The 12,410-nt window shown below is 33.3% G+C and overlaps 1 protein-coding gene across 1 annotated transcript; it reads left to right on the forward strand.

Annotated features, from left to right (window-relative positions):
- The first annotated feature begins 839 nt into the window (after positions 1 to 839).
- On the forward strand, positions 840 to 8,187 carry LOC112052377 (uncharacterized). Its single transcript, XM_052888281.1, has 5 exons — positions 840 to 886; positions 3,030 to 3,106; positions 6,099 to 6,181; positions 6,938 to 7,073; positions 7,460 to 8,187. Exons 1-5 carry the CDS (start codon positions 840 to 842, stop codon positions 7,525 to 7,527), a joined length of 411 nt encoding a protein of 136 aa, XP_052744241.1. The 3' UTR covers positions 7,528 to 8,187.
- The last annotated feature ends 4,223 nt before the right edge of the window (positions 8,188 to 12,410 follow it).

The raw sequence follows: 12,410 nt of genomic DNA on the forward strand, positions 1-12,410 counted from the left end.
TGATTGAGTGTGTTAGTGTATGCGTTTATGTGTTTTGTGTGTGTGTGTTTATGTGTGCGTGTATGTGTGTGTGTGTGTGTGTGTGTGTGTGTGTGTGTGTGTGTGTGTTCGTGCGTGTGGGTGTGGTGTACAGAACCAGTGTAGTTTACGGAGATCATGATTGTGTGAAAGAAAGGTTACTTGTAGGACCTTAAAAGTTCCTCTGTTTCGTCATAGGAAAGACATTTAATCCACGATTTACATTTGTTTTTACAATTGGAAAAAGTCAAAGGGTAGATGTTGAGTAACTTATTAATTTTATTATAAAGGTTGCTACTTAAGTGGACATAATGACGGCTGGCGATAGCCGTACGGTGTGGTTTAATAGGACAAACATTATAAGTTCTGGCACTGCGAATGGATCTAAGAGTATTTGGGTTATATGACAGTTCTGTGTGCTTACGAAGTACTGTTTGAAGTATAAACAATTGGCGAACAGTAAGTAACTGACAATACTTGAATAATTCGGTAGTAGGATAAAGGATTGGTTTCTTTAGCATAACCTTTAGGACGGCTCTTTGAGCTCTTTCGGCATTAATCATGTGTGTTTTTGCGGAACCACCCCAGGAGGTTATACAGTACGCTAGAATTGACTGAGCAAGGGCGAGATAAACTGTTATAAGACACTCGAAGTCGACTACGTTTCTAATATTTTTAAAAACAAACATCAACTTTCTGACACGAGACGAGACAGTTGAGATATGCTGTTTCCAGGTCAATGAGCTATCAAGTAGTACACCGAGGTACTTAATGCAAGGGGTTCGATTAAGGGAATCGCAAGAGCATGAAAGTTCTGAGCCATGACATTTGTGGGCCCGGATAGTGAAAGATTCTGGGGCTTGAGAGAGTGAGTTAGAGGCAAACGTGACGAACATGGTTTTGTCAATATTTAGTGTAAGAAGGTTGCTATTGAGCCATTTCAATACAGTTTCAATAGCAAGTTCAGAATCACGAGATACTTCATCCCAACTCTTGCCGCTGATAATTAGCGCTGTGTCGTCGGCATAAGTAATAATATTACAATTGGGGAGCTTCAAAGAACAAAGGTCATTTATGTAAATTAAGAACAATGTTGGGCCAAGGACACTTCCTTGAGGTACTCCGTAAGTAACAGGCACTGATTGACTGGTGATATTGTCGATAATAACAGATTGGGAGCGATCTGAAAGATAGCTTTTAAAAATTTCTAGGGCTATACCTCTGATGCCGATACGCTCTAATTTATCGAGTAACTTGGGAACTGAGACGGTATCAAAAGCTTTAGAGAGATCTAAGAAAATGCCAGCAGTTTTAAGTCTATTGTCAGTATTTTCGACAATATTTTTTGTCAGTAACAGTACAGCATCTTCCGTCGATTTTCCCACCCTAAACCCAAATTGATTATCAGATATAATATTGTTGTAAGTCAAGTAGCTAATTAATCTTTTGTTAAGAATTTTCTCGAAAATTTTCGAAAGAGTGGTGAGTACCGATATAGGTCTGTAATTACCAATGCAGTCCTTGTCTCCATGTTTAAATATAGGATGAACTAGAGCCTTTTTGAAGGCCCGTGGGAATATTCCTTTGGCAATAGAAAGGTTAAAGATATAGGTAAGAATAGGGGCCAATATGTGACTTGATGCTTTTATAACTGATGCTGGAATGTGATCCTCACCAACAGCGCATATCTCTTTAAGATTAGCTATGGTGAGTTCTACCTCTTTGCAGTCAACATTCAATAAAGACATTGACTTTAACTGCGAAGGATTGGGGGTGTCAAATACTTTTAAGTCATCTAGAGGTGGCTGAGTTATCTTTTCAGCGAGATTTTTGCCTACATTTGCAAAATAGTTATTAACAGTGTTTACAGATTCTGACGGAGTACTGCAAATTTTTAGCAAGTCCTTTGATTTATTATTCGTGGGATTAATATTTGCAACTGTTTTAATTAATTTCCAAGTCTTTTTTGGATCTTTTTTTGCTTTATAAAATTCATTTCGTTCATATTCGCGTTTAATTTTTTTTAATAGATTATTGCAGAAATTGCGATATCGGGTAAACGTTATTTTTAAAATGGAGTTAGCAGGATGCTTTTTAAATTTACGATGTAAGTTATCGCGGTGTCGGATGCATCTAAGAAGACCAGGAGTGATCCATGGCTTTAAGATTCGTTTGTTGTTTGGAATATTAACAATGTGAGAGTGCTTATAAATAGCGTTAGAGATTAATGTGACTAATGTATTGGTGGCCTGATCTGGATCGAAGATTGTGAAAATAGAGGAAAAGTCAGACTCTTCTAAATGTGTGACTAAAGCTTGTAAATTTATTCGATTACTGATCAACCGACTTACTGATTGGGTTTTCAGTATGGTGTTACCGAAAAATAGGACGGGTGCATGATCTGTGATATCAACGTCTAGGATTAAGGTGGTACTATAATTAGGGGATTTCAAAATAACGTGGTCTAAACAATTATTCGACCGTGTAGGAAGAAAGTGAGTCGAAAGCATTCCGTGTGATGCAAGAAGATCCAAGTATTTATCTGCAGTGAGGTCATTTATACTTGAATGTATGTGTATATTTATATCTCCAATTAAAATAATGTTTTTTATAGCATTGAATTGTGTAAGAGCACGATCTAGACTTTTTAGGAAGGGATCAGTGTGTTTATAAGAAGGAGATCTGTAAAGGGCTAATATGACTACTTCGTTAGAGAAATTTAATATAATGCTATTTACTTCATCAATGTGTGTCGAGACGACTGAACAAGAGAGATGGGTTCTAACGTAGACCACTACCCCCTCGTTTTGATTTGAAAAATTTGAGGAGAACGAGATAAAATCATCTAAGGACGGAATAGTAGGAGACTTACTAAGCCAGCACTCCGTCAGAACGATAATGTCAAGGTTGAACTTTATTCTATTCAGTAAAATTAACAAACTGTTAAAATTACGATTTATGCTCCGGATATTTAAGTGAAGAACTTTAAAAAGTGTTTTGTCATTTTTTAGATATGTGTCCGTCATTTCTGGAGTACAAAAGTGTGCGTTGGACATCGAGAAGTTCTCGATGTCCGTATTTATCGATAGTAATAAGTCATCCATATTTGAAAACAAATAAAACTAACAAGTTTATACAATAAATATGATAACTAATAAAGCGTTCCAAGAGAAGTGTATATGTAGCAGAAATAAATTCATGATAAAAGTTATAGGTATGAGGTTTATTTCCTTTAATGAATACGGCAAAATCGAGTAACTTAAAATATTCACGTTTAGTTAAGTGTGTGTGTATTAAGTGCGTTGTGTGTGTTGTGTGTGAAAAAAACGTTTTTTTGTTTTTTGTGGTAGTCATTGAGATTGTGAATTTGCAAGCATAACATTTAATCATACTTATAAATAAAGCTTTTACAATAAAGAAAATAGTTAAATATTCAAATTTACAAAATAGGCAGGATTGATGAGTTTGCTTGCTTGTGTTTGTGATTTCACAAAAGTGAGTAGGATTTAATTTGAGTGTGTGTTGTAGGTGAGTGAATGTGTGCTTATTATCTATAAAACAAGTTCTAAAATTAAAATTATTATTTTCCTTCTTATAGGTAATACATTCCAAGCAGAAGTTATAAACATTAACATAATTAGAAATTAGCCATATCCAAGTGTAAAGGTAGCTGCGGGTAGGGGAAGTTAGTCATGCCGGCGACTGTTTTAATTTCATAATTTCGGATTCGTCATTTACACGTATGTATTTCTCTCCTTCTCTCTTTCGCAGAAAAACCTTTCCATTTGTTATCCAGCAATAGCGATAGTCATTGGTTTTAGCAAAGTCACGAGCCAAGAAGAATATGTTTTTCATTTTAGAGGTTAAGTTTTCCGAAATATATATTGGGGTCGGGGTAGTATCAATTTTTAGGAATTCTGTATCAAGTTTGGATTTTTTATTGTATATTCTATGCATTTTCAAGAAGTTTTCTTTAAGTATGACTGTTGTCAATTTAACTATTATAGTCTTTCGGTTTTGCTCTCGAGAATTAATTCGATAAACATCCATTATATCTTGAGGTCGCACCAAACAATTAATTTTCTTGCTAATGTTTATTACAATATTAATCAGGTTATCTTTAGTTTCAGTGTTACTTCGGGGAATGTTTCGAATTTCTAAGCATGTGGATCTCGACTCCCGTTCGAGCAGTTCCAGTTTGTCTTCCATTTTTTGTGTATGCTGCAAGTAGTTCTTTCTTTCCGTTTTTAATTCGTCAATTTGAATTTTAAGATTATCACAAGTATTGGACAAAAAGTCTATTGACGATTTCATGTCGGTATTTTGCTTTAAAACTTCTTCCATCTTTGTATACAATTTATTGAATTTTAAATCTTGTTCAGTTTTGAAGTCTGTTAGTAAACTTCTCATATCTAACATAAAACTTTGAATTTCGACACCTATATCTTCGGAGCGCTTTCGCCTAATACGAAAAGGTATATTTGGAGTATCACTGTAGTCTTCCATCTCGGTTTGCTCAGACATCCGCCGTGAGTGGACATGAGCGTCTTCAGTTTGTGGAGGTGTACGGTTTAGCGGCATAGTTTAATCGTCCCAGCACAAATATCAAGTAAAGAACAAAAATAAAATATAAAAAATAAAAATAAAATAAAGTTCGGTGAGAGTAGGTTTCGAACCACGGTACAGCTTCTAACGCTTCGAGGTGTGTAACCAAAGAGCCACTCAAGTGTTAAGAGTAACATGCGAATTATTTAGTGACTATGTCGTATAATGACACGCAGTATTTATTTAATTGTACACCCGCAATTAAAAATTATATTATTGTTAGAAACACTTTAGAAAACTGATTATTAACACTTCTAATACACATTTAACACTTCTATGGTGATCCCTATTGGGGAAAAAATCCTTCACAACACTGTAATCCTGAATATTTAGTGTACTTAATGTTTCTGATGAATTGTAAGTTTGATTGCTAGGCCGTATCAATATCCCAGTTTTATGTCCATTAAACTTAATTAAAGGTCTCACAAACACTTATACGGTGAGTTTTCACTTATATATGTTGTATTTAAACTTTTATGTATTGAAATACTAATTTAAACTATTTTTAATAACAAATATTACTGGGAGCTAATGTTCACTTGTCAACACCGGAGCGGGGGGGGAAGTAGCATAAATATTTAAGCAAAAGCTTGATTTCATAATTTTTCTAGCGTTCTATGTATTTATCTATACATCAAAACCGGTTCAATTTCGATGGAAAATGTTAGCGTGGGGAATACTCAGTATGTACTTACCACATTAGTTATTAATATGAATTTTACATTGTACAAAATATTTAACATTACAACTCATTTTACCATTAAAACCGATACAAGCTTCTTTGTAACTACCAATATAAACCAAGTAGATATAATACTCCTTGGTATTTTATAAATTTAAATTGTTGTTTAGGACATAATTGTTGTTTCAAAAAGAAATAAAAGTAAAAGTTAACATGAATTTAATACAGTACAAAGAAAGATTTTAATTACTTGCATTTTTAATTTTAACAGAAAATATTATTAAATTTTCTTATACTTAACTAAAGAGCTAAACAAACTCTTATTCTTCCACTATCAAAGGCTTAGTCAAAATTTAATTAATATATGCTTTAGGTTTGTAACTTCTGCATATGCTATTCTGTCACTGGTCTAGTTTTCAACATAAAGCATATGTTTTGTTATAATTTCCTGTTCTACAGCCACTGTTACGTGTGTAGTGTAAACAAGCATATCCTAATAACAAACTAGACCATAGTTGGCTAGTGATAACATCGCTCGTGTAAGTTATGATACTTCATAAGATTTTTTTTAGTGAGTACTAAAGTTATATTTTCTACTGGAGTAACTTTTATCTGGTGTATGAAAGTTCGCGTAATGGGTCGTAAATTCTATAAGATCATAAACATTTGAAATTATGTTACAATTATTTTTGTAATGAATTACAATAAGTGAAAATATTTTTTACATGGTATATTTTCAAGAAATATTTTTTTTCTTATATGATCAAGTTATTTAAAACTAATATTTTTTTAGGTTTTATAATTTTAGAATTTAGTATAAAAGTTTGGTCACACGTTGAAATAGAAGCGGAGGATTATTTCTTTCCATTAGAACCGGTAAGAATTTTTCACAAAGTACAAATTCTTGATGTTTTGCTAATTTCTATTCATATTAATAATATTATCAAATCCAACTTTTTACACTCTGTTAGGACAGTAGGTTGTCAATCTGAATTTTTGAAATTTTAAATTAAATGAAATAACTATTATGTATTAAATAACTATTATGTGAGAGGGAGTCGCTGGAAGCACAACCATGGTGTTTGGAAGTCTTGCAGTTGATGTACATCGGCTGATGTGATGATAATACTGATGATGATTATGTATTATTTGTTTTTTATTACAAGAGTATCATAAACAGTAGTAGTAGATGTACTAACTCTTTTGTTATTTTTGTTTAGTTGTATCCTATCCTGAACTTAAACACTTTTTTTGGTTGTACATTCTATTTAGTACGGCAATAAATAAGTAGGTACGGTAGAAGGGAAACTCTAAGCAGTACCTAACCAGCGATTCGATCTTAAGCATAAGAAGTAACTAAGCCCCCTGCTTATACATCTATCATCATCATCTCCTTACCCTTATCTATTCGTCTCTGTTACTCGTCAACTCATCATCCACTCCTTTTACACACATGCCCACTTTCACACAATCCAACCATCTCTTCTTTGGCCTTCTTCTCCTCTTATGTCCTTCCACTTGCACATTCAACATTTTTCTAGTAATATAGTAATATATATATAGACTTTCCTCCCTGCGCATTACATGTCCATACCAAGCTAATACATCTAAACTTTGTAAATTTTGTTTTAGGTTATTAACTTCTGCAAAATGGCTGATCAATGCCAACATGATTTCGTACCGATTTGTGGACAAGACTCTTTGGGTATTTCTAGAATGTTCAACGATAATTGTGATTTGTATGAATACAACTGCGATGAGAAAAAACGTAGGAAATACCTAAAATAATAATTATTTATTTATAGTTTTGAGTATTACTAACTTGACATTTAAGGTTTTTGTTTAGTTGTATAAAAATAGTTACTTTATTATTTATTCAATTTAAGGTAATTTTTGTTAAATAATCAAGATATATATGTATATTTTAATATTGCAAAGTAGTAAGATGATAATATTAACGTAAACTTAAAGCTTTGGAGCTTTTTAATTCACGAACTCACATGGATCTTAACCAGTTAAGTAAGTTGGTAACTTATAATTATTTAGAAGTTTTGATCTAAATTACTTCAAGCAAATTACCGAGCTTTTTATTCCATTTTTTAAGTCGTCTATATATATAATAGGATTTTTTATTTATTTATTTATTACTTTCAGAGTACCGTCATGTTAGAGTAGATGTTTGCAAATATGAAGCTGCTGCAATTGAAAGGATGGAAAACTGAACTACAAATAAAATGGCTAATTAAAAAAAAACTAAATATACGACTGTCTTGTAAAATCCATTCCATTTATTATATTTTTTAAATGAATTACTAGTGCCGTTCGGAATAAAGTAAGGATTATAATGTTACCCCATACATCCTGATTTGTTTATTAATTATAGTTGATTAAAAAATTCACGCAAAAGACAAGAAATCATAAGGCTCCTTGTTTGGTAATCTTTCAATAAATTATAAGTACACTAGCTGACGCCGCGCGGTTTCACCCGCGTGGTTCCCGTTCCCGTAGGAATTCGGGAATAATATACAGCCTATAGCCTTCCTCGATAAATATCTAACACTATCTAAAACTGAAAGAATTTTCAAATCGGACCAGTAGTTCCTGAGATTAGCGCGTTCAATCAAACAAACAAACAAACAAACTCTTCAGCTTTATTATATTAGTATAGATATTTGTAACTGAAAATGTAACTGAAGTGCATACAGGTACTAAGGTCTAAGAAGTACATAACGCCTAATTTATATATTACTAGAAACGCCCCGCGGTTTCGCCTGCGTATCCGTTTCCGTTTGAATATGGGGATAAAATATAGCCTACGTCACTCACGAATAACGTGATTAAATAGGTAAAAAATTCAAAATTGTTTCAGTAGATACAGAGATTACACAATACACATACAACCTCACAAACTTTATATCTTTATAATATTGGACGGATGGATAAACTGGCAATTAAAACTATTTTAGTTAATTTTAAATTTCATTTTATTTCAAATTTGAATATAAAAGTAAGCTTTTAAAAAATGTCAATTAAAATTTTTTGTTTGTATTTTGAAGTTTAACGATTCTTAATTATTGTTATCAAGGAATATCTAATATTAAATAATTAAAAATATACATAATATATTTATTTAGTTTAATATATCTTATAAAACTAAATACATAATATATTTATACGTAGAGTTACACTCGTAACTATGTTTATTTTCAAGGATTATTTATATAATATTATAATTTAAGTGCTTTCAATTGAAGTCATCGCGAATATAAATTGCAATGCATTTAAACATGATCAAAGTCGATACTAGTTGTAAATAGGTTGAGATTACATTAATAGGTATGCCGTAATGCAATATTATCTAGATGCATATTGTAATTGCTCCATGTATTAGGATACCGTTTTAATAATAGCTATGTTAGAATGGCGCAATCCATTAAATATGTTAATAATTCCATTGACACCCCACACTATGGGATTAATGGGTAAAAAATCATTACCACTTTACTTGTAGGGTAGTAGTTACCCTACAAAAAATAAATTAAAAATATTTTTTGTAGGGTAACTACTCCCCTAGAAATAAATTAATACTGCAATATTATATAGATGCATATTGTAATTCCTTCATGATACCTTTTTAATAATAGCTATGTCACAATAATGGCGTAATCCATTAAATATGTTAATTAATCGACACTCTGTACATAATGAGTAAAAAATCATTACCACTTTACTTGTAGGTACTTTATTAAAAAATTTTTTTTTGAAAATATTTTATAAAAATTTTATTTTACTATTTTGTCGGTATGCTTAAATTCCTTACGCATGCAACATACCTTTGGTTTTAACTGCGCAATATTAATTGTACAGTTTTATCTAATTGAAATTTCAATAAAAATCATTAGAAAAATCTGTACAGGGAAAACAGTTCAGTTTTGCTCACACAGAGACGATTTAAGTGAACATTGCCGTAAAAACTGAACGTTTGTAGCCTGCATATACGAGCATACAAAATACATGTTTAAGGTAAATTACAGTTTTTTAGTAGGTACAAATAGCTTTTGAGTAGAATCGCAGGCGGACAGACGGACATGGCAAAATTAAAAGGGTTCCTTGTTGATTACGGAACCCTAAAAAGATTTAGTACCTTCTTTACTTTATTATATCCAAACTCATAAAGTAAAGTACTAAAGCTTAATACTAGAAGGCTCATGGCTTAGCCTCGCTCATTACTCCATTTGCTAACTAATTTAGGAGTACTAAATCCGGCGAATATAATTTGCAAACAGAAGCAAACATAAATCAATGCTGCCATGCGCATGTTTGTGAGCAAACACGTGCAAAACAAACACGCAGCGCAATGCGTAGGTAGGTAATACAGGGTGATCAGAAAAGTACTAGAATATTTATCGTTGGACGACGTAGGAAGCACTTTTATCGGACGATTAAAAACTAAATTTGTTTGTACGCTGTGTAAATCTAGTACGTATTTGATACATTTTTAAAACATTATAAAAGATGCATTTTTCTCACAAGCATTATACTTACGAGAGATCTGTGTACCTGTCAATGCCTTCACATTTTACATTAATTTATTTTAGCCAACAACAGTCGATGCAACGAAGCTTAATTACAATTTAGTCACATTTTCGGAAGTATAAAAAAACAATTTAATTATGATCTTTTCTTTTAAACTAAGTTTTGACTACAGTCCTTATATAATATGTCTTGTATTATACATGAGTACATTTATAAAATAAAACCACTTCTAGAAATTAGTCAATGTGCTAATTGGTCTTCATAACCATTTTTATCAGCCTGTGTCATTATTGATAGACTGTACAAAAAATATTGTCCATATTTTACAATCATCCTGTATGTTTGACGTCACTGTAACAACTGTTAGGAGTTCCTTGAAGTATTTGCTCGGGGTACATAGTTTTATTTACTTCACTTCTTGTCTTGTTCAATATTGTTTATGAAATAAGTAGGTACACACCTACTTATTAGTATCGAGCTGTTATTGGCTTCTTCTTGGTATAACTTGCATTTACCTATGGTGGCGGCATATATTTTGGTTAGTTGTAAAGTATTTTTTTTTATTCTTTACAAGTTAGTCCTTGACTAAGACCTCACCTGATGGTAAGTGATGATCTGAGATGGAAGCGGGCTAACTTGTTAGGAGGAGGATGAAAATCTACATTACTTTCGGTTTCTACACGACATATTACGCATGGCGGTACGTCTTTGCCGGTTTGTGGTAACTAGCCACGGCCGAAGCCTTCCACTTGCCAGACCTGGACCAATTAGGAAAACCTCAATCGGTCAAACCGGTGCACAAGGATGAAGAATAAATAATTTGTAGGGAGTCAAGAAGGCGACCTGGGAAAACGCGAACAGCAAGTAATGGGCCTACCCTCCCACTGATTCGGCCCGTATGACTGCCAAGTTGGGTGGGCCATGGGAGGTGGTGGGTTGGTCCAGCCGGGGATCGAACCCAGAACCTCCGTCTTGGAAATCCACCACCACTGCCATTAAAATTATTGTCCTGGATGTTAATTGTGGCAACATGGCATAACACAGGGTAATATTTTTTTTTTATTTAATGACAAGTTAGTTCTTGACTGCAATCTCATTTGGGGTGTGATTCCGCCATTTTATACTTGTCAATATTCGCCTATAACAAGTTTTATTAGAATTTGAACTCTATTTTTATGGTATGTCAAAAATAGAATGTGACTAACAACAAAGTTGCCATGGAAATGAGCGATGTAACATCGCTGTAACTTTACAGAATGCAGGGGCTAATGTTAAGTGACGATGTAGTCTAAGATGTTAGCGAGTTTATTTATACGAGGTTAATTCTACCAGTTTATACGCAGCATCATACCGGAACGCTTGGCAGTACGTCTTTGTCGTAAGGTTGTGACTAGCCACGGCTAATGCTTACCACTAGACCAGACCTGAGGTAATTTAGAAATTATTAAATCCTAACAGTGATCTGTGATGGGAATCGAATCTAGCTCCTATTTGTTAAGAAACACATGACTACTAACTGGATGAGAGAGGTCGTCAAACGCACGTCATGCTAGGCATAAATCGTGCCCTGCACCTGTCTGCTTGATGGGTGTTAAGCCTCAAATGCCTGTTGTTAGAAGCCTCTATTAGCTCAGTAGTAAAGGGCCGGATTCATCACCGAGGTGTGGTGGTTTGATTCCCGCCTGCTGGACTATTGTCGTACCCATTCGTAAAACAATCTTTTCAGGCTAATTGGAGAGAAACGGAAATATTGGTCATATTTAAAATATAAAGCAAACTTTTTATTTAAAAAAAAAAAAAAACTTCGCCATAAATAACAATAGCGGTAGTCCGTCCAACAAGACTTCTCAAAGACGTCGTTTACCTACTACTCTGTTTTATTAATTTATGCATAGTTGATTTAACATATTAGTTATCCTGTCTTCTATTAGGTACGTACCCGTACGTTATAACGGTCAGATAGTATTTCAAGGCAACAATACTCAATTAATAACTTGGCAGATTCTCATTGCGATGCTAGCCAACCGTTCACAGGGTATCGGGTATCGGCAATCGATATTCTCGTTTTAGAACTTAAACCATAACACATAGTTTGGTGGAAGTTTCTGTTATATAGTTATAGGTTAAAACTGAAATCCTTGCAGTCAGTCATCATAATTATCATAAACGTCTCAGATTCGGCTCACTGTTGAGCATGAGACTCCTTTCAGAACGAGAGAGATTAGGTTAATAGTCCACCACGCTGGCTCAATGCGGATTGACAGACTTCACATACGTAGAGAATTAAGAAAATTCTCAGTTATGCAGATTTTTTCACGACGTTTGAGACACGTGATATTTATTTTCTTAAAAGTTCTTCTTCTTCTTAAAAAGTTAGTGCATGCCCCGGACTGAATTCGAATCTACGCTTTCCGAATGGAATGCAGAGGTCATAATATTTATTTAATTACAAAGGAATATTGAGGTTGGTTAGTAAGTTTTTTGTTAAATTATTTTATAAAATAAATTTAGCAAAATCGTTAAAGTAGATATTTGAATCAAGAGGTAAGCTTTTAAATTTCTTCTTCGC

The sequence above is a fragment of the Bicyclus anynana genome, chromosome 22 (genome assembly GCF_947172395.1).
Source record: "Bicyclus anynana chromosome 22, ilBicAnyn1.1, whole genome shotgun sequence".
Lineage (NCBI taxonomy): Eukaryota > Metazoa > Arthropoda > Insecta > Lepidoptera > Nymphalidae > Bicyclus > Bicyclus anynana.